Source organism: Otolemur garnettii, unplaced genomic scaffold (genome assembly GCF_000181295.1).
Source record: "Otolemur garnettii isolate 467f Iridium unplaced genomic scaffold, OtoGar3 scaffold00028, whole genome shotgun sequence".
Taxonomy (NCBI): domain Eukaryota; kingdom Metazoa; phylum Chordata; class Mammalia; order Primates; family Galagidae; genus Otolemur; species Otolemur garnettii.
This window is the reverse complement of record NW_003852423.1, coordinates 16,456,040-16,478,861: the sequence shown is the minus strand read 5'-3', so window position 1 is coordinate 16,478,861 and position 22,822 is coordinate 16,456,040. Positions and strand designations below refer to the sequence as shown.

The following is a 22,822-nucleotide window of genomic DNA, read 5'->3' as shown; positions in this document are numbered from 1 at the left end:
TTTTTTTTTTCTTATGAGAGTAAGTATTAGATCATCTGCTGCCTTCATATTAGAATTGAGTACATTGGATTCTTGCTTCTCCATTCTCGAGATACTTTACTAAGAAGAATGTGTTCCAGCTCAGTCAGAGGGGAAATTTAACTGCAATTGCTGTGTATATCTCCTATAAAATATATTAATTTTGATAAGATGTGTATATATTTTTATTGCTAGTTATTTCCTCTTGATTTTGGAGTAGCACTCTTTATCTCAAGTTGAGGTGCATTTTTTGGCATTTTGTGTTGGAAACATGCTCATTTCATGTATGATTAAAGCATTTATATTTTTTCTTCTTTGTCTATGGAATATGATGCATCAAATTTGTTTTTGTTTTTGTTTTTGTTTTTTTTAGGTTATACAAGGATGTTTTTGGTTATTTGGAACTGTCACACTCAAATATTTGACATCTAAAATCTTTGGCATTGCAGATGATGTAAGTATTGATTTAGGTAAAATTGTCATTTCTGTCACAGCCTAACCCAGGGAGAAAAATGATACAGACTGCTATTTCTAAATTAGCAATAATTTAGTTGTAACTTTAGTATTTCTAGGAATATAGACGTTTTGAACAAGGGTATCAGCTCGTTAATTCTTAATTTTGACTTAGGTCTAAGAGGATGGCAAGGCTGACCACTGTTAAGCATTTCCACCTGCCCTTCTCTGTGAAGAAAATTAGACACACTTCCCTGTCCTTTGGGATCTGTGTGAGCTATTTCTTAGATTATTCCTGATTTTCCATCTTTCTGCTAATCAGTGCTGCCCTTGGCATAGCCAGATGAGGTGTAACCTATGGCTGAAGTATTTCTTCTTTGCACATTTTACTTAAATTTGACTCAATCAGCAGTGAATTCTGGTTCCTTTAGAAAAACTTCTATTATGTAAACAAATCGTTCTTTTAGCAAAGTGTAACATTTAAGTTTATTGACTCTGGTGTTAGACAGGCTTAGGTTCCAGTTTTGTTTGCCACATCTTACCTGTGAGACCTCAGACAATTTACCTAAATGCAACCGAAAAAAAAAGAACTTGCTCAGTGTAGCATGGGGTCAGTTCTCAGTAAATATTAGCTGCTGTTGTCATTATTATTGTTTATTTAAGGTTTTTGCTTATTGTCACGAATAGATGTTGAATTTTGTTGAATTTTATCACATGCCTTTCCTGCATCTATTGAAATGATTAGTATTTCTACTTTAGTCTGTTAATATGGTTTATTATATTAATTGATGACATGTGGGCCTACACTTTTCTTCATGTAAATATTTTTAATTATTAGCTCAGCATCTTTGTTAGGTCTTTATTCAGATTTGGCAATTTGTGTTTTCTAGGAATTTGTTCATTTCATCTATATTGTCTAATTTGTTGGCACAAAACAATAAAACTAGTACTTTATTCTTCTTTAGATTTCCCTTAGAATATTAGCATTATTTTCTTTTTCATTCCATGAGTTTTATAACTTGTGTCTTCTGTCTCTTGTTTTCTTCCCATGGGCTGTCTTGCTTAAGATACCAATTTCTTTGATCTTTATACTGACCACCTTTTGGTTTTGTTGTTTTTCTGTATTATTTTTTTCTCTCATATTTCATTGATTTTCACTCTGTTCTTTATTATTATTTTTTCTTCTGTTTCCTTGAGGCTTAATTTGCTCTTTTCTTTTTTTAGTTCTTGAGGTGAAATCTTATTTTGAGATCTTTCTAATAATACAGATATTGGAAGCTATATTTCAATACTACCTTTTATGCATATCATCAGGTTTTGTCATTGTTCCATTTTTGTTTAGTGCAAAGTAATTTCCAAACTCCTCCGGCGAGATTTTTTTTGACTCAGGTTATTTAATGTATGGTATTTAATTTTTTAATATTTGAGTATTTCTCAGATTTTTGTTTTTATTTCAAATTTGATTGTTGTGTTTGGAGAATATCTTTCACAATTTTAAAATATATTGAGGACTTGTATGGCCTAGCATATTACCTTTCCTGGAGAGTATTCTATTCTCTGTATGTTTTTAAAAAGTATTCAGTGGTTACTGAGTTGTATGGTCCATAAATATCAAATCAAGTTTGTTCATAATGTTTTTCATTTTTTATATATCCTTGTTGAATTTCTATTGTTTGCTTTATCAGTTATTGAGAGCAAGATTAAAATCTGTAATTGCTCGGTTATCTATTTCTCTTTTAAGTTTTGTGAGTTTTTGCTTCATGTATTTTGAGAGCTCTGATATTAGGTGAATGTACATTCATTATTGTTACATTTTCCTGATGAATTGACCCTTTTATCATTATCGAGTTTTTCCCTCCTCATCTCTTGTGATATTTCTTATCTGAAAATTTATTTTGTCTCATGCTAATAGAGTTAGCTACACCAGCACTGTGGTTACTCTTTGCATGGTACATCTCTTTCCGTGCATTTACTTTCCAATCATTTTCCCTGATGCCAGCCAAGGGCCAGCCTTGCCAGCTAGTTTTTCAAAGGGTAGGTAGCATTCAGGCCTAATACAGCGTGTCCCAATGGTTGCCATAAATACGAAAAATTAATAAATTCATATTATATGTTTCTAATATTTTTATATTTATGTAATAATGTGAGAAATATTTTTGTAAATATTTCTCTATTTTATAAATGACCATCAGAGCTGTTGTCATAAAAGATCTGACAATTAAGTTTGCAAATTTTGGCCTGAAATAAGTGTACATGCCTCATTGCTGAATATCACTACGGTTACCAGATGGCTAAGGGGAGTACTTGGAAGGTGACCATAGTGATATTCAGGAATGAGGTATGTAACATCTTTTATAGGATGAGTTCATGAGCTTAATTGTCCAGTCTCATAATGAAGACAGCTTTAATGGCCATTCCAGGAAAGAGTTCCAAAATTGCTCTGCAGGGTGGACTAGGCACTTGCATCAGGGCATAGTTTTCCAACGGGAGTACTTCAAAGGTGACCATAGTGATATTCAGCAATGAAATATATCCCACTTTTCTAGGATGAGTTCGTGAACATAGTAGTCTGACCTTGTATATATGGCAGGGTCATAGTGTAGCTGTTAACACTTTTCTGAACATCAGGTTTGCCCCCATCATTCCCTACCTGCCATGCCTTCTCAGGTTTCTTCTGGATTTGTATGTCACCTCCCAGTCGGCCATGGGTTTGTGGAGAGCTTGGGTTCTCTTGGATCTCCTGTATACATGAGTACAGCTTACCAGCCCTCCAGGGATGTGAGAGCTTCTCTATCTCCTTGATACTGTCTTATTTCTAGAATTTCTCTGTAAAATTTCTGGCTAGTCTGCCAATTTTCTGTTCACTTCACCAGGATTGCAACCTTAGGCTGGCAGAGCTGAGTTTTCACCCTTCACTTCCTGCTGAGTTTGCTTCTTTTAATGATAATACTCTGAGTTATTTGCTCTCTATGTCAAATCAGGTCAGCCTCTTCTAGGAGCAAAGGTTCTGCTTTTCATAACCAGGCTCTGCCTGGTAGAACTATTTCAATGACCAAACTGGAGAAGGTGGTGATGCAGGTGGTTGGGAGCAACCAAGGCAAGAATGCCATAGAATCTGTTTTTACCTAGGGTTCATCAGTTGGTTTTTTTTTTTTTTTTTTTGGTAGAGACATTTCACTTTATCGCCCTTGGTAGAGTGCCTTGGTGCCACACGGCTCGCAGCAACCTCCCAACTCCTGGGCTTAAGCAATGGCTGATTACCTCAGCCTCCCAAGTAAAGTAGCTGGGACTACAGGCGCCTGCCACAATGCCCAGCTATTTTTTGGTTGCAGTTTGGCCAGGGCTGGGTTTGAACCTGCCACCCTCGGTATATGGGGCCAGTGCCCTACTCACTGAGCCTCGGACGCTGCCCATTTCATCAATTTTTAATGAATAAATTCATCTCAATTCGTTGTTTCACTTTGGTCAATTTCTATAGCCTAATACAATTGTTTTTAACAATTTTGGCCAATCATAAATTTGGGGCAGAGAAGTTGCTACCTTCTTCACTCCGCCATATCTGGAAGTCTCCACATTATTTGGTGGTGAGTGTTGGCCCAGGACATATACCTACTCTTTCTGTATATTGCTGAGTTTTATTATTTTATTATTATTATATATAGTTATATATAATAACCTATTGTTTTAAAGAATTTTTGCCTCTTTTTTGGTAATGATTTTGTCTGGTTTTTGTTTCAGGATAACGTAGCCTCATAAAATCATGGGAAACATTCTATCTTCTGTTTTCAGAGAGAATTTGTATAGAATTGGTATTATTTCTTCCTTAAATGTTTGGTAAAATTAAAAATGAAGCCCTCAGGGCGTGAAGTTTTCTTTTAGGTTATCAAAAATTTCTTTACTAAATTTTCTTTACCAAAATTTCAATTTCTTTAGGATGTTCTTAGGTTTATCTGGAGTGAGCTTGAATTCAGTTTTGTGAAATATCACAATTGCTAATTTAGATTATTTTCTTTTTCTTTTATCTGCAATATCTTCTATTCTTCCCGTTTCAACTTTTCTGTGTACTTTTAAGTATGTCTTTTGGGAATAACATAAATTGCATTTTTCTCCTTAAATCTAATTTGAGCATCTGTCCTTTAATTAGTGAATTTAGGCTCTTTACACATATAGCAATTATCATTATAATTAATGAGAAATATAATTATTTCCTATCACTTTATTTGGGATGTGTTTTCTTATGCTATTTTAGGTGCTATATATTCTCCCTACTGATTTCTTAAACTTCACAGCATACATTTCTTCCCCCAGCCAGACAAGAGTATTTTGAAATGCTTCATCCCATTCCCACCACCCTTTAGTTTCTAATTTTACCCTCATCTTTCTACTTCTTATAGATACTGTGTCTCATGCAGAACTTCAGTTATGATTTCTCTTAAATGTAACTTCTCTCATCTTTGACTCTTCAGATAATAATGAACTTGAAAGTTGGGCATATGTTTTATGGCTTTGAGCCTTAGTTTTCTCACTAAAATAATTCCACCTTCCTTGTACGGCTTTCTGTCGGAGGTATATGGGGTAATATGAGAGTGCCTGATAGCTTGTAAAGAATTACACAAGAGTTGATTATAATTCAATAAGATACCTTTTATTCCAAGGCTTGCCTGTTTCTAGTTTATTGAAGTAGTCTTTTCAGTCCCCTTTCCAGAATATGGAATTAATATTTCTGTTTTTATTCCGTAGTTCTTTGTCCCTCTATGTTTGACAGAAATCTATATGTGTTCCCAAGCCCACAACTCCTGGTAGGCTCCAGCAAAGAAGATGTGGTGTAGCCTGTTTCTTCCCAGGCTTAGCATAATGAGCAGGCAAAACCCAAGGGTAAAAGCCCTTGGTGTATTGATGGGTGTGCAAGGTAGGGTGTTGCTGGAGCTGTCACTTACTCAGCAAAAGAAGGAAGAACTGTGAAGTTGGAGAATATAGCACTTTCTTCTTTAATAAAATCAAGCCTGATGTGGGCACAGAGCACTCTATGGTGTAGTGAAAACTATTTTTAGATACTATTAAGATTAAAATGCATTATTACAATATATGGCTTAATGGTACCTCACTTTGTTTCTTACTAGGCTCATATTGGCAACTTACTAACATCAAAATTCTTCAGTTATAAGGATTTTGATACTTTACTATACACCTGTGCAGCAGAGTTTGACTTTATGGAAAAGGAGGTAAGATGTGATTCCTGTTTTCTTTTCTTAGATTTCAAACTATTCATTTTTTTTATAATCAGTGCTCCTGTTATTTTAGACTTTTTATGTACAGTTATCTCGGTTTGAAGGAAAAGGAAAATCTGGTAGCTTAAAGGAGGATTTTCCTATTTACATTAGTACAGCTCCCTGAAATATATGGCTTTTTCTCATTCTTATAATTCGGGAGTATGCGTTCAGACTAGAAATCGTTTTCTGGGTGAGTAAACACAGAGGCATTTAACCTGCCTCTTTTCAGACGCAGCATTAATTCAGTCAGGCTCTCAAGCTTTTACATCTCCACTTATTTTGTGCTTGTTTGAATCATCTCATTGCTTTGAAATATCATTGAGTGCAAGTTTTTCATCCCAACAACGTATTTCTTTCCAAAACTGCACTCAGACATTTAGAAGGAAACCAGAAAGTAGTTGAGTGGATTGTGAGACAGAAGCTTGCAATCTTACTTGATGTTCTTGAACAAGTAACTCTCATTCTTTGTGTTGTAGTTTACTAGTAATAGCTTCTAGTAGTATGCTACAAATAGATACTGTCAAGACAGAATGAGATAATACATAGGAAAATACTTTGGTATTTTAAATAAAATAATATTTTTGAGCTGGTTTGGTTCAACAAATGTGTGTGGGCCTGTGTACTTGTGATACTTATTTATTATATCTTGTCTATGCCACATTTTCCTTTCCTTAAAAGGTACATATGTGTATATATTAAACTGGTCAACAATACTCTTGATAATTAATTTACACCTGTGCTCCCACTGTGTTCACTCAGCACCCTGATACCAGTGCACCACAGAGCTAAACTCTTACCACCCAGGCATTCTGAGTCAAGTGTATTCTGCAGGTGTATTGTTGATGACATTGGCCTATCGGTCTTCGTTTATTGTGTTCTAGAAAATGGTCATGACACATAATGGCTGATAAAAAGCATTCGAATCATAATGTTGAACCTACTGAGGGAAACAAAAGAAGAGTATCTTGTGAGACATTAAAATGCATGTTCATAGGAGGTCAAGACTCCTTCAAACATTAGAAGAGAATTAAGGTTTGGCGGAAGTTCTTTAACATTATTGAGGACATTATACATGCTATTACTGCCTCAGAGTATTAACCATCAGTTATGTAATGAAGGAAATTATATATTGAGGCATAGTGTGACTTCAGTCAGTTTGAAAAAAACAGCCAAGCTTTTCCTGGCATGCCGTTGCCCGCCTTCAGAAGTATTGGAAGTCACAGGGACTGTGCTTTAGAGACAGAATACGGTGCCAGTTCGGCGAGTGCATCCCTTTCATGGTGCGCCGATAGCGAGGAAAGGGGAAGATGTAACTTGGCACTGTGTAATGTGAAGCATACTGCGTGGAAAGAGTCTCAAGGTGTAATGGAGTGAATAGAAAGTATGTTCTTACTGCCCCGTAATTAACATACGGAAGGTGTAAGAGCAAAATTTTAACAATGGTTTTTGAGTGGAGGGATAATTGAGAGGTGCGCAGGATTGCAATGTGTGTGACTTACCTATTGAAAATGTTGGTCTGGGTTATCTGTTACTAAAGAAGATGTAAAAATGTCTTTTTGTTTCAGTCGTAAGCATTGGTTATTTTGTGTGCGAGTGAATGAGAGACAGTGTGTGTCTGTGTATCACGGGTTAGATTTTTATTCCCCACAACATGTATAGGAGGAGCTTATTTCATTTAAAGGAACTCAACTTCCCTCAAATGAGTATTAAGTTGGGCTCTCTAATTAGACAAGTAGAATGCAAAAAGTGAATAGTAATCTCATTTCACACTTAACAAGTGTCGAGGAACTTTATTTTTAGAGTTTTTCAACTCGACACTTTGGGGAAGTATGTTTCTGTGGAAATGGACCTTCATTTTTATGATAGGAATCACAGTAGATCGAACCTTTCGTGGGTAAATGTTCGTATTTCTTCTACTTTCAGGAATTCATCTGTTTTATTATTTAAAGTGCAATTTTGTTAGGTTATAATAACATTTATCTGTAACAAATTTCTTTTTAAATTTCAGACTCCGGTGAGATATACAAAGACATTGTTGCTTCCAGTTGTTCTGGTAGTGTTCATCGCAATTGTTAGAAAGGTATAACCCTCACTTATTTTTTAAATATTTTCTTATTTTTACATGGCAGTTATATATACTTGGCCACATGTTAATCTGATAGTGTTTTTCTGTATTTTCTTAGTGATAAACTTTCATAGACATTTACAGGTTTAAAAATATTCTTCTGTCAGCTAGCATGAAATAGACATAAGAAAAGGATAGCTCAGGCTCTGTAGTCATGTATCAGACGTAATTGGAGACCATACTGACCTAGATACAACTTGGTTTTGCCTCTGTAAGTTATTACTGACTCACTATAAACTTTTAGATAATACTTCTCTACAATAATAATATATTTTTTTCTAAGTGATTAGTACAGTGTTTAATAACTCCTGGATCATATTTATTATTAATCACAAAGAAAAAGAGAGTGTTAATAATGTATTAACTAAATAAAACATTTAGGCCCCCAATGTGTCTTTAATAGTGAAATTTAAACCTAGATGTAAATCAAGCCAGAGAAGCGCCAGTCTTCATTGAAGAGGAACAGCTGCCGTATTTTCTCTCCTTTTAAGAATTTGTAAACTCTGTAACTACACCTGTCTTGAGAATGAATTGAGGTTAATCTGTGTTCAAAAAAGAGGTGGAAGACCTTAAAAGTTTTTTGATCTGTAGCTAGTGATTTGTGTGTTAATACAATGTCATATATGTACATATTTGTAGAATTTTCTATACTGTAAGAACTCTTCACCCTATATGTGCACTGTGCTTTGTTACTTTCCAAAACGTTTTCACATGAGTATTTCCACTGGTACTCAACAGCCCTTTGGGATATAGAGACACTGCAGTAATCCCCATTTTGACACATGTGGAGTGGGTAGATGAGAGATGTTCTTGCACCCTTATGTCTTGACTGTTAAGCTGCAAGGGAAGAGTGAAGACTAGTCTCTGCACCTTCCCTTCACTGGGCCTCTGGGGTATTTGGCTTTGTACTCTCACAGTGCTTTTTTGGTTGTTTTATCTTTTATTTCAGAATATTAAGGGGTACAGGTGTTTTGTTTACATACTTTGTTTTTTGCACAAACTGAGTCAAGGTTATAAGCATGGTCCCCACCCAGTGTGCACCGTCCCGGTAGGGGCGAATTTACCCACTCCCTCTGCTCCCTTCTCCCAGCTTGATTTTCATTGAGATTTACTTCCTTCTGTGCACTGGATGGATCAGCACTTTTCAACTCAGATCAGTTAATCATCAGTTCCCACCCGTGCCAGGCTCTGTGCTTGCTTTGCACTTTTATATTCTTTATATGGGTTTGTATCTAGTAGGTACTTAAACAATACTAGACATTGGCCACCCAGAATGTATTCATAAGACAGCAACGTGGGTGACAAGAGATAATAAAAACAATTAGCTGGGCTGTTTGATTCAAAAGGAAAAGATTCAAATGAAAGAGCATGATTATTTGCAATTATTTACAAGCATGCCACTTGAAAATAAGGTCACACCTATCCTGGCTTCTTAGCATTGTGGGCAATTCTAGGAGGTAGGACTTTTGACCAGAATTAATTTGGATTGATTAGGAAAGCATTATAGATTTAAACAGTGGCCAAGTGGTTCTTCTAGGGGCTGCATTAAAACCTGATAGCAGTATAGTAGAGTATCCATACCAGGGCTAGGATTTCAGATGAGATGACCTCATTACTGCTGACTATGAAAGCACCAGTGAGTGTGTTACAAATGCTTTTCACTGTGGTTATCAGTCTTTGAGACAGCTCTCCAGTTTTGTGTGTGTATAATTAAGTAGAGGTCATACCAACTGTCTTGGCATGGTGGAAACAGTACTAAATAAAGATGAACTTGAAACCAGAAATTCTGGTTTCCGGATCCGGCAGTGCTCTTAGTTGTCCACCTTTGGGGAGATCATTTAATTATCCCATCTGAGCCCATTGTTCATTTACAAAATGAAGATAATATAATCTAGCTAGCAGGGTTGTTGAGTATTAGTTATGATCAAATACTATACAAACAAGATTATATTATAATTATTATTTTCAAACTTAACTCTTGTCTCCATACTTCTCATGTTTTTAATTAGAAGTTTTAATGTTTAGATATATTGTTAAAATTTTTTTCTCCAGACAGCTTTTCTAATGTGTTTTAAAATCTATTTACAGATTATTAGTGATATATGGGGTGTCTTAGCTAAGCAACAGACACATATAAGGTAAATATGCTATTGAGAATTTTGTTACCTATCTATTTATTAAATTAAAATTTACAGTGTATTTTACACTTGTGTGCTGTACACTCAACGTTTGATGTTTTTTATTGTTGTCATTCCCCTTCTTAGCTTTTCCCATTATTCCCTTCAATGTGGAAGGTAGTATGTTCCCTGAAACCCCTTTACTCAGGAACTGGTAGTAAAGTAGACAAGAGGCAGCATGGCGCAGGGAAGAGTGGGTTGCCTCTGAAATCAGTCCACATGTTGTCCTGGCTGCCACTCAGTGGCTCTGACACTCCCTTTCATTGCTGTAAATTGCGATAATAAATGGTTATAAAATCAGAGTTAGTGTGATGTACTAAGCATATTAACGTTATATGTGCCCAGTAAATAGTAATAGTTTTTACTTGGCATGAAGAAGAATAAAGAAAGAACCATCTCATCTCCTTCACTTACCCCATATGTTTACTGAGTTTGCCAGTATTTCTCAAATCAGATTATGTAGGGGTTATTGGTACCTCACTTAGGGATGTATTGATACATTTGTTCATTCATTCAGAAGAAGACATCAAATATGCCGCACGTTGCTCTAGGTCTTGGGAACATATCAGTACTTAAGCCAGAACGTGTGTTTGTCAACTCACACATTTCTATCTCTAACCCACACTTTTCCTTTAAATGCAGATTTATGCATATAACTATTTGATAACTATTTGTCATCTCTGCCTGGGTGCCTGGTGAGAATCTCAGGTTTTGAACATACTACTGAACCTCTGACCACTCTCCTTGCCAGAATGCGTCTAGAGAACTTCCCTGTCTCCCTGTCTCACTGTCTCACATGGACCTCTGCTCTCTTAGTGGCTTAGTTCAAAAATCCTGGCATCAGTTTTACTTCTGCTCTTTATCTCACATGCCATATCCCATCCATCTGTAAACCCCATCATCGTCACCTGCAGAATTGCATCCAGTCTGTGACTACCTTGATCACCACCACCCGGGTCCATGTTACTGCCACCCGCTGTGTTACTGCCTCCCTACCTCCCCACTGACTCTCTACTTCTGCCCTCGCTGCCCCAGCTCTGCTCTACACAGCAGCAAGATGAGCCTTTAAAACGGAAGTTAGATCTTGCCACTGCTGTCCAGTCATTTCCCAAATCATTCAGCGTAAAGCAGAGTCCCCATCATGGTGTCCAGCGCCCCTCTGGTCTCTCCTCCATCACCCGCTCCCTCACTTTCTCTTTGTTAATCACACCATCTTTGTGTAGCCGGCTAGAGCCTCCTTACCATAGAGCTTTTGCATCCTCTCTTCCCTCTACCTGAAATGCTCTTCCCTACAGGATCCCAGGGCTCACACTCTCAGCTCCCCAGGACTCAGATGTCACCCAGTCGGCAAGCACCCAGAAAGATTAACGCTTGCCTTGCTGGGCACCCTGCCTCTCCCTGAGGCTTTCACCCTGTTTCCTATTGTGTCTGCATTCATCACCATGAGAAAAACATTCATTTGCTTTTTGTGTCTCCTTTGACTTAAATGTGAGTTCTGTGAGGGAAAGAATGTTTTTCCATTTTGTTACTGCCCTCTCTCTAGGGACTGCTGAAGAGCTCTTTTTAAGGGAGAGAGAGATGATGATCAGCTAAAGCACAATAAGAATTTTGCTTCCCGTGAGAAGATAAAATAAAGAGGTGGGGTATGAGTGGTTCCAGGACAGGCACTGAGTGTGTGAGAGTCACAGGCTTTCTGATGTTTTAAGAAATAATGGTCTGGGGTGACCAGAGCACAGCCATCAAGAGGGAACATGGCTGAAGGTGAGTTTAAGGGATAAGAAGTGGTGCTGGCTTAGGAAGACCTTGTGGCAGGGCAAGGTGCAGAGAATTTAATTACAAAGGGAGACCCTCGCAGGATGCTTCCCACGTGCAGGATTGCCCTCCCTGTGGCAATGACAGTGATGGTTCCTGGTCCGGGCAGGGATAGACGTGTCAGCCTCCAGGAGTGTGTCCTTTTACACAAGTTAGAGCTGTCAAGCAAAGCAAAAGATGGAAATTTGTGTGTGTCTGTATGTTCCAAGCTGGTGCTAGAAAAAAATCTCTTGTGTGTCCTCCTCAACCCTAAATTGTCCCTTTAGCAGCAGCAGTTTACAGGAACACTGAGGGACCACAGGGCTGGGGCGCTCATGTGGGGACTGTGAAGGCTTCAGGGTGCTCTGGTGGCTTACCACCAGGGAGAGGTTTGGTGCACCACACGGAGCTCTTGTTGTACTAATAAAATACCCATGTAGTCAAATCTTAGGACGTAATGCAACGTTGTCATTTTTAATAAACTCTCTTAAATGATTTTAGCAACAGTTTTTGTGTATAACTTTCAGTTATTTGGATTTACATGTATGCACACAGAGGGAATATTATAGAAGTCGTAAAACTGGCCTTTGTAAGACAAAAATGCAAATAATAATTTAATAGCAATATTTTTTTCTCTTTTCAGAAAACACCAGTTTGATCATGGAGAGGTAAAGACACCATTACTAAAATTTCAGTTATCTTATATATTTGGACTTTTCTTTGTGGTTCCAGTTTCTTAAGTTTATTGGCAATTGCCATTAACAATCTTCCAAACAGCCAGCATGTGTTTATGAGAATGCTGCATGCAGATTCACTGACCATTCCTGTGTTAAACAGTTAACTAGGGAAGTCATTTGGTTTGCTGATGATGATCCTTACGGTAGCAGCAGCTGATCTCTGGAGCCCATTTAGGGGTGCTCACCTTGCACTGAGGCTTCAGAGATGTGACCAGTTGCTGCTTCCATCTCCTAGTGACCCAGCCTGGTTTTAAGGGCAGTTCCAAGGTGGAGCTCTAGGATCTTGAGGCAGTAGCCATTTCTTGTACCACTTTCCTGCCTTGGTCTGGTGGTTGCACCAAGGTACATTTGGACATGCGGGCTTTTATTAACCACAGGCTTGGCTCCGAGAATTATAAAAACACTTACTGCCTTCATAATTTTAGCCTTCTATTAAAATGGAGCAATTCAGAAATGAATTTTAAGAACTGCTTTAGAAATTTCAAAAATCAAAGTAGCATTAAATTTTTATTACTGAGAAAAAAGTACCCCTTTCTGTATAGTCACCGCCTAACAGTATATTCTTAAACTTCACAAATAGTAGAAGTAAAAATGTTTTCTTTTTTCTTTCAGCTGGTTTATCATGCACTGCAACTGTTAGCATACACAGCCCTCGGTATTTTAATTATGAGACTAAAACTCTTCTTGACACCACACATGTGTGTTATGGCTTCCTTGATCTGCTCAAGACAGGTAACATGGTTGTTAGATTGGAGTTACATCTGCTGTAATAATTTTACTCTGGCCTTTGTCACTGAGTGGTCCTAAAATAATATTGAATTACCCAAAGTCTTTGTTTTATTTTGTTTTGTTTTTGTTTATCCAACATTTTTAAAGCCATTATAGTTGACGTTCTTGCTGATTTTGTGCTTATATTTCCTAAAGAGTAAGGACCAAAGCTGATCATTGTCTATACTTCTAAATGTACCTGGTGTACAACAAGGAGTGAATTAGTGCAGCTGATTTTATGAATGATTAGCACAGGTATTGGTAGAAAGGACAGGGTAGGCCAGGCACTGTGGCTCACACCTATAATCCTAGCACTCTGGCGGATCGCTTGAGCTCACAATTTCGAGACCAGCCTGAGTAAGAAGAGTGAGACCTTGTCTGTACTAAAAATGAAAAACTGAGGCAAGAGGATCCTCCCTTAAGCCCAAGAGTTTGACGTTGCTATGAGCTTTGATGTCACAGCATTCTACCAAAGGTGGCAAAGTGAGACTCTGTCTCAAAAAAAAAAAAAGCTTAATACTGTTGTTTTGACATTCATATCACAAAAATTCTAACAATTGATTTCAAGTTATAAGTACTTGGAAATTGTATGTTTGTTCTTACTATCAAGCTTAATTTTTTTCATTTATTTGGTATACCTTTCTGTGTACATCCCTTACTTTTGCTTTTTAAAACTTAGCTTAAACTTTCTTGGTTGTTGGCTGCTTGTTTTTCCTGGAACACTGCCTCCTCGCTCTGTATTCACAGTTGTATGTTCCTTTGTGTCACCTTTTCAGGAGTCATCCAGCCACAGTGCCACAGCCGTACCTTAGTCATTACCGAGCATCTGCTCTGAACTCTGGGGATGGGGTAGATTAAAGGACAGAAAAATTAAAAACCCAAAATGTATGTGTGCCCTCAAGAAGCTTGAATCTGGTCTGCAGACATTTATAGAAATAATATGAAAGAGAGAACAGCAGAGAGGAATAAAGAGTTATTAGTCAGTGTGGACTGCTTGGGTATGGAAGAAAATAGCCAGCCTGAAGGTTTCCAGTCAGAATGTTGGTACTGTGTTAGGCTCTACTTTCTACTGCTCTTAATCCCCCAGATGGGGAGAGGAAAGGACACTGTTGCCATCCTTTGTCTTAAATCTCATTCCCCAGTGGGGTTGTTGATGGAAAGCCTTACCCAGGGGCTGGCTCCAAGGTGTGGGCCCTCTGCTGTCACACAGGGCCCCCTACACAAAAGGACTCTGCAGTTTGTTTAATGTGTACTGTTGCTGTTCTGAACTTCTTAATAACCTAAGAGACCTCACATTTTCATTCTGTACTTGGTCAATTGTTTAGGACTGGCTTTACTCAAATCTGGGAGCAGAGAAAGCAGGCTGAAAAGGGAGCTTTTTAAAGTCACATTCTACCTATCTATACGAGGCTGATGGTGGAATTCTTTTCATCCCAAGGATCATTATTTTTAGAACTTTTCCTTTGGATAATTAATCCTTTACTCAGGGTGCTAGCAGAGACCACATTCTTCTGTGGGAAAAACCTGATTGTGTGTTCAGCACATACTGCTTTGTGCTAACGGTCATCGGTATGTTCTGACTTTGGTTTCAGCTGTTCGGATGGCTCTTCTGCAAAGTGCATCCTGGTGCTGTTGTCTTTGCTGTATTAGCAGCAATGTCAATACAAGGTTCAGCAAATCTACAAACCCAGTGGAATATTGTGGGGGAGTTCAGCAATTTGCCTCAGGAAGAACTTATAGAATGGATCAAATACAGTACTAAACCAGGTAAAAAAAAAAAAAAAAAGGTGTTATTTAGCTAGCATTTTTCCCACAATTTTGCATACATGTACCACTGTAAAACCCAGGTTACTGCCAGTGGTCTTATTCTTTCTCAGCAACACTATCTCTAGAATATAAAAATAAAATAAAATATATCAATTCTGCTTAAAGGGTTTACAGGGTAATTGTTATACATATTTTCTTACTAAATTTTTCTATTTTTGATAAAGGTTAATTTTTTCAAAATTTATCCAATGTTATAAACCCCACATTTAAAAATAGTTTTTATTGTGCTTCTTCTTACAATGAACTTGTGGAATGTGATATTTATAAGAGTGACTTTGTTGTCATCTGAGTATCAGATGATTGAGTAGTAAATCATCTTCCAGAATTCCTTGCTACTGTATATAAAGCTTTTCTAGTCAATTTGATAGTTCTTTCTTAGAATCAGGACAGATTTCTAAGATATTAACAAAAGAAAAAGAAGAAGAAAGAAGTCCTCAATGAGGAGATGGGAGTCACTGACTGCCCACTTCATCAGCCATCCATCCCATTTCATTCTGGTTCTGCCCTTGAATCTTGAAGTCATGGGCCTCATTGAGTCCCTGCTCTGTCTGTTGCCTGTGAAATAATTGAGTTTAACTGAGGAGGAGGCCCCTTCTCACACTCACCAAATGTCTTCTTAAGACTTACTCTTTGTTCTTTCCAGATGCAGTGTTTGCGGGTGCCATGCCCACCATGGCAAGTGTTAAGCTCTCTGCCCTTCGGCCCATAGTGAATCACCCGCATTATGAAGATGCTGGCCTGAGGTCAGTACACAATATCACATGTCACAAGAGCGAGTAAGGAAATCAGAAGGGTAACAAGTAGTGTCTCAAAAATGTTAAGATGCCCTGGGATTTATAAAGGCAAGAGAGAGAGAGGAAAGCTGAGATGAGACTGCCACGCTAGAAACAAAACTGTCACGACTCCACTGAGCAGCAAAACTTAAGACTCTTAAGGGTTATCTTCTCTACCAGGCAGGCAAAAGTGATCATACTCGATCAGTTTCCTACAGATTGACAGGGCTCATCCTGGGTTCCTCTGAAGATTCATTAGTTTGTCATGTTTAACGGTTTTTGTATAGGTGATTTTTCTTAAATTCTGAGGAATCATCTGAAATAGAATACCATTCATGAGGATTTTATTCTGGTTTTCACCGACAAACTGATCTTGGGTGGTTTTTGATTTGGGTTTTCTTCTTTTTTTTTTTTTTTTTTTTTGAGGCTTACTATTTTTTCACAGTTTAGAGCTTTGTGTTCTCTTAGAAAAAGAAGTAGATTTCATTTTCATGCAGTTTCTAGGGTAGGTAAATCTATTCAGTTCCTGAGTGATTAGGTGAATCCTATTAGTATATTGGTATATTCTTTTGCATAACAGTAGAACTTTATACATTTTATAAACAAGAAGTTTTTCATTAAAAAATCAATTTTAGCTAGCTAATTTCTAGAGCAATTTTGTTGAATTTTTAGTTTTTCTTAAATCTAGAAATAAAAGGGAGAAGCATTTTATGTGAATTGTTGTCAGAACTGGGATGGTCGTAGTTTCACCGTCATCCTTCATTGAGTTCATGTCATGGTGGTTCATCCTTGTTATGTGTGGCAGAGAATTGAAGAATTTAAAAATAAAAACAAGTGAACAAAGAAAAATGAGACTAAGTTTGGAGATGTACGGACACGTTGACCCTCTGCCTCTTCTCCCAGGGCTCCTGTGCTACTTCTTCCTTCTTTTGACCTCACAAATCCCCTGCAGAGGAACTGCTGTGAGGAGTTTTCTCTAGACTTGAGTCTTCCTGTAGTCTTCCTTTGTCCTATTGAGTGCTTTCTTCTAAGTATGTTGATTGCATCCTTTTAATCTTAAAATTTTTCTGCCTGATTATTTTTCTTTAAAGAGCCAGAACAAAAATAGTATACTCAATGTATAGTCGAAAAGCAGCTGAAGAAGTGAAGCAAGAATTGATAAAGTTAAAAGTGAATTATTACATTCTGGAAGAGTCATGGTGTATACGAAGATCCAAGTGAGTATTCAACATAGTTGATGTTTTCTAATCATAAGACATGAAAAGTTCATGGCAAATTTTTGCTAGTGGTATACAATGTTTTGCTAAGAATAAGTGGAAAAAATATTTTAGATAATTGTTTGAATTAGAGTTTTTTTCTTGTTATAAGTAAATCTTTCTTTTCTAAAGATTTGTTCGTGCATGCGACCTTAAAGAGATGATATTGGCACAGATTGGTAATCTCCTAAGTTGTCCATATTTGCCTATGATGTTTTAGAAAATTTGTATTTAAAGTTGAATGTGTTTTCTTCCATAAGATGCCGAGAGTCTAAAACTGAACAGTGGGGAGTGCCATTGTGTGAAGCCCGTCATGCATGGTCCATCCCACATCTCTGTACCACGTCCTGCAGGTGGATGGGGCGTCCCGTCATCATCAGCTTAGAGTGAAACTTGTATTTCTTGATGTTTCACATCTTAGTTGAATAGGAAGATAATTAACTTTACTGTGACCCATGTTCTCTTAGACTAGGGTTTTAAAAGAGTTCTATTTCCACAGAGAGGTTCACTAAGTAGAGTATAGTTGTGTTAGTGAGATCTTGAAAGCAAGTGTGAATCTAAAGTTAACTGTCTAGAAATGGTGTACCTAGGTGACCAGGCAGCCAATGAGAGTAGCCGACTGGTAAAGTACCAAAGCATTCCTTCCATGAAGAACACAGCACATCGGCAGTTTTAGAAGTCAAGGGTATTTTATAGAATATTATTATTTTAAAAATTCTCATTACTTATTAACTAAACAGAAACCTTTAGGAGATTGCTGTTTCTGTGGCTTAATCATATGCATCTACCATATACTCAGTAATACACAGGGTGTTAAAACAAAATTGTGAAATACTGACTTAGGAGTGAAAATAGTTCTGTGACGTAGTATCCACACAGCATTGCCCACACACTTGTTGATTTTCTTACGAATAGGTGCCAAGTGACTTGAATTTAGTCAGTAATTATAGAAAATGTTATTGTTTTAATTTAGAAAATGCTTTAACTATTTTTGAACAAATGAATATATATGAAATTTACATACTCACTTTGAATTTTGTTATATAAATTTAGGACAAAAAAGTCACAGGCATTTCTCACAAAAATTTCACGAGGACATTGTAATAAACAAATGAGGGGCTGACATTTGCAGGATGAACTCAGGTCCTTGGCAGAGCCTTTTCCACCAGAATTGTGACCTTCTTTATTTCCTGGGGCTTCACTATCTTGAGATGCCCATAGGTTACTGGAATGTAAAAATAATTTTCATAACATGTTTTTCTCCAAGCTAACAATAAACCTTGATTAAAGGTTCTTCATTTTTTTCTACATCCTTACAAATTGTTTTGAAGATGTGAAAATTGTAGAGGCTTTGTGTTGTACGGTGGTGGTAGAACTTATCAACAGTAAGCTCTACCATAACCACAGTTGTCTCCTGTTTTGATAGAGCTCTGTTATGTGTGCTCAAGAAGGGTTATAAAGGCAAATCTAGGAAATATGTGGACATAAATCTAGCACACTAAATAAAATCAGCCATGTAACTGACTTGAGGTCACTCCATTTAGAGCTCACATCTAGCCATTCAGACTGAGAATTAGGGTTGGGAAGGGTCTGTGTTCAGTTTTCCCATCTGGACCTTGACTTGTCACTGTTGTGTCTATTGCAGCAGGAGTTGAGAGGGAAGAAGCTAAGAAAGTGACTCTTTCTCCTGTTTTGTCCTCACTGATGAATTAAAACGATACTCTCCATCTACCCTGAGATTCAAGCCAGACTGACAACAGCTGTCAGGAAAACTTGGACAGGTCCGCTCTGCTTCAGCCGTCACGCAAAACCAAAGCTCTGCTTCTGTTCTGTCAGTGGAGCAGATGGGGAGCTCAGATAGGAGAGGAAGGGGAAGAAAGACGAACATTTATCTACCGTTTACATTTATAGTAGGAAGGACTGGGTTTCTTGTCAGAGCTTTCAGATCCCACCAGAATTGGGATCTTCCTTATTGCCTTGGCTTTTCCTCTCCAATTCAGTAATGCCAGCTTGAAACACCTGTAGGTTACTGGAACATAAAAATATGTCAAAACAGGAACACAAATGGGGAATTCAGGAGGAGAGGACAGTGTTTATTAATCTGTGCCTGGCAGATTGGTGCACATTGTACTTACACGGTCCGCAAGTGGCTTAATTGTGTGGTTCGATTATTCCTTAAATATTTGACATTCTGTGTTGAAGTACAAGCACTGAATATATTCCAATGCAAGTTGTAGATAATACGTAATTTTTATGTAGTATGTAGTTTTAATTAACTTCTATTCTTAGTTCTCTGTTTTCTTTACTAATTGTAATAATAGAATTGACATAAAATTGAAAACATGTATTGAGAAGAAAGCATTCAGATTTTCACTAATGCTGGCCTGGAGAGACTTTAGGAAACTCAGATAAGGACTAAAGGGCATTGCACAAAGCAGACAAAGCTCACAAGGGCGGCTTTTTGCTTTCTCTCTTCCCTAAAAGCTACTGGACTCAGGAAAACTCTGGAGAGTTTTCTGCTTCCTGTGTCTCACTCTCTACAGCCACAGGCCCTTGAGGTTATAACACATACCAATGATAACTTGGTATGTGGGAGAAAATTAAAAAATAGAAAGTTCAAGCCTCCAAGCCTCGCCATATTATCATGGGTATTCAATGCCATTAGAATGGTGTGCTGAATGTGTGCACCTGAATCCTCTTCATGGGACCACTCACTGGCAGTACCTGTCTAGGAGATAATTAGATGGAGGCAAAGTAAAAAAAAAAAAAAAAGAAGTGTAGTCCTTTCACAGAGGGAAGATAGCTTGTAGAGGAGATACAGGTACAATTTATACCAAATTGTCTTATAATGGCAGAATAGGAAACAATTAGAATATCCATCTGTAAAGGATTGATGGAATAATAAATGAATGCTAGCAGGTATTAAAAAGAATAAAGTAGATCTTTTTGTACTTATATGGATGGAAAATGACCACATTTTATTAAGAGTCCCAGGATAATCCCATTTTTTTTTAAACCAACCCAAGAGCATCTGTGTCTGTGTTCATATTTTTGTGTGTGTGTGTGTGTGTGTCCTAACAAGGATAAAACTGTCCTGACAGGGTGTATGCTATATTGTTTATAGAAGTCACCTCTGAGAAATAGCATTGCAAATGACAGGAATTTTTTTTTTTTTTTTTGCTGTCGTCCACTTTTTTAATCACAAAAATGAATCCTTTTTTTTTTTTTTTTGTTTTATTGAATGGTAACTGTGTTGAATGCACTTCTGGGGTACAGTGTGGTGTTTTCACACACAATCCGAAACACTTTCATCAAACTGATTAACATAGCCTTCATGTCATTTTCTTAGTTATTGTGTTAAAATGTTCATATTCTACCTAACTCCAGTAAGATTAGCCCATATCACTAAATCCCAAAACCAGAGATGCTGGCGTGGATGTGGAGAAAAGGGAACACTCCTACACTGCTGGTGGGAATGTAAACTAATACGTTCCTTTTGGAAAGACATCTGGAGAACACTTAGAGAACTAAAAATAGACCTGCCGTTTGACCCTGCAATTCCTTTATTAGGTATATTCCCAGACAACCAAAAATCACATTACAACAAAGATATTTGTATCACAATGTTTATTGCAGCCCAGTTCATAATTGCCAGGTCATGGAAGAAGCCCAAGTGCCCATCGATCCACAAATGGATCAACAAACTGTGGTATATGTACACCATGGAATACTATGCAGCCGTAAAGACAGGAACTTTTTTTAAAACTTTATTTAGGTCTGTAGTTTGAAACTTTTATAATAATTGGTTACTTTTAAATTAAAGATGTTATTTAAAAGGGGAAAGTAATGTACATTCCTGGTACCATGTTTGCCCTATGAGGGGAGTGGAGGTAGGACTGCCAGTAAGGATAAAAGGGACTTGAGAATGTTCTTGCTTATTAAAAAATAAGTAAAAGAAGCAGCTGTGACAAAACACAAGTAGTTGTCAGTTCTCTCTAATTTTTCCATATGTTTTTCTGTTTTTTAAGAAATTTCTTAAAAGACAAGAAAGTGTGAACTCTAGTAAAAATCTAACAGTTCTATCTATAAAACTGTTCTTGATTTAAAATGTTAGTTATTTTAAAGGCCTTATTTAGGCAAATACCACATGATACCAATTTCATTTATTCCATTTCTAAAAAACTGTGTTGCTTTTAAGATTTAATTATGCATTTGGCTAACATGTACACTTTACACTCTCAGGTTTTCTTTGAATTGACTCACTCTAGGATGTTGGTAGTCCAACTTACAAGGTTTCAACTTAATGATTTTTTGACTTTGCAGTGCTGTGAATGCAAAAATGCATTCAGTAGAAACTGTATTTTAAGTCCCATTCTGGTTTTCAGTGCAGTGTGCAGTAAATTACATGAGCTATTTAACATTTTGCATATGATAGGCTTTGTATTGGATGATTTTGTCTAACTGTAGACTAATGTAAGCATTCCTGGCATATTTAAAGTAAGAGAGGCTAAGCGAGGATGTTTACCAAGTGAGACGTAATAAATGCATTTTCAGTTTGCAGTGGCTTCATTGAGACTTAGCCCCCATTGTAAGTCAGAGCATCTGTTTGATTAATGCAGCTCTCCTGTGAACTAAGCATATTTGCTAATTGTCATTTTAAAGATGAGTATTAGACCTTTATCTGGGTGCTGAGCATAGTGTAGATACCTGATCTCTCTTAGTCCTCACAACAGACCTACGTCATGGGTATTTATTTCCCCACCTCACACATGTGAGACTGAGTGAAGCTACCTCCCAACACCGTGTTCTTGGTAAGTTACTGAAGCAGCATGTACCCCAGACCCTGTAGCCCAACACCTGAGTGCACGGATCCTGCAGGTCTGTTTCCGTCTTTGTGGTCACCTTTGCTGCACCCACCTTGTCCTACAGTGGAGTCAGGTTGTTTTGTTAAACTAAGTTAATTTCCACAGAAAAAGAGAAATGAGGCCAGGAACCTCTGGCTTCAAAAAGTGCTCTGCTTTATCTGCAGTTACGTCATTTGCCTTGACTTGTTAATGTGGACATTTATTTTTCTAGGCCTGGTTGCAGTATGCCTGAAATTTGGGATGTGGAAGACCCTGCCAATGCTGGGAAAACTCCCTTATGTAACCTCTTGGTGAAGGAGTCCAAGCCTCACTTCACCACTGTATTCCAGAACAGTGTTTACAAAGTCCTAGAAGTTGTGAAAGAATGACTGCTATGTGAACTGCTGCCTACAGAGAACCACATCAGTAATTGTTTAAATGTTTTGCTAATAAGTCATGTGTTGTTTTTAATTCAAATCCCCAAAAACTTTTGTAGGAACTGTTTTCAAATAGAAAACGTCTTATTTGGTCAATTTGAATGTTATTCTAATTGTAAAAATGACTTACACTTTCATCATTTAGTTACTGTTTCAGTGTACCCTTTAAAATTTGCTATGCAAATGAGTATATGCTTGTACTTAACTTAAATATTTGTGCTAAAGTGGGCAAAGCTACCTGTATAAGAAAAATGTTGAGTCATGACCAGGATGATATGAAAATGTAGGTCAATTCTGAACTTTGTAGGGGCTGATTTTGTAGTTAGTAGACTATTAATGCCCCTTG

The 22,822-nt window shown here is 37.3% G+C and overlaps 1 protein-coding gene across 1 annotated transcript in view; it reads left to right on the top strand.

Moving 5' to 3' along the window:
• Positions 1-22,613, top strand: part of DPY19L1 (dpy-19 like C-mannosyltransferase 1) — a 106,722-nt gene extending 84,109 nt beyond the window's left edge. Inside the window, exons 12-21 of the mRNA XM_023512425.1 lie at positions 392-472; positions 5,592-5,693; positions 7,750-7,821; positions 9,955-10,004; positions 12,478-12,502; positions 13,184-13,303; positions 14,932-15,106; positions 15,810-15,909; positions 17,031-17,156; positions 22,272-22,613. Coding sequence (XP_023368193.1) covers positions 392-472; positions 5,592-5,693; positions 7,750-7,821; positions 9,955-10,004; positions 12,478-12,502; positions 13,184-13,303; positions 14,932-15,106; positions 15,810-15,909; positions 17,031-17,156; positions 22,272-22,428 — 1,008 coding nt within the window. The 3' untranslated portion in view covers positions 22,429-22,613. The remainder of the gene's footprint in view (positions 1-391; positions 473-5,591; positions 5,694-7,749; positions 7,822-9,954; positions 10,005-12,477; positions 12,503-13,183; positions 13,304-14,931; positions 15,107-15,809; positions 15,910-17,030; positions 17,157-22,271) is intronic.
• Positions 22,614-22,822: the final 209 nt, after the last annotated feature.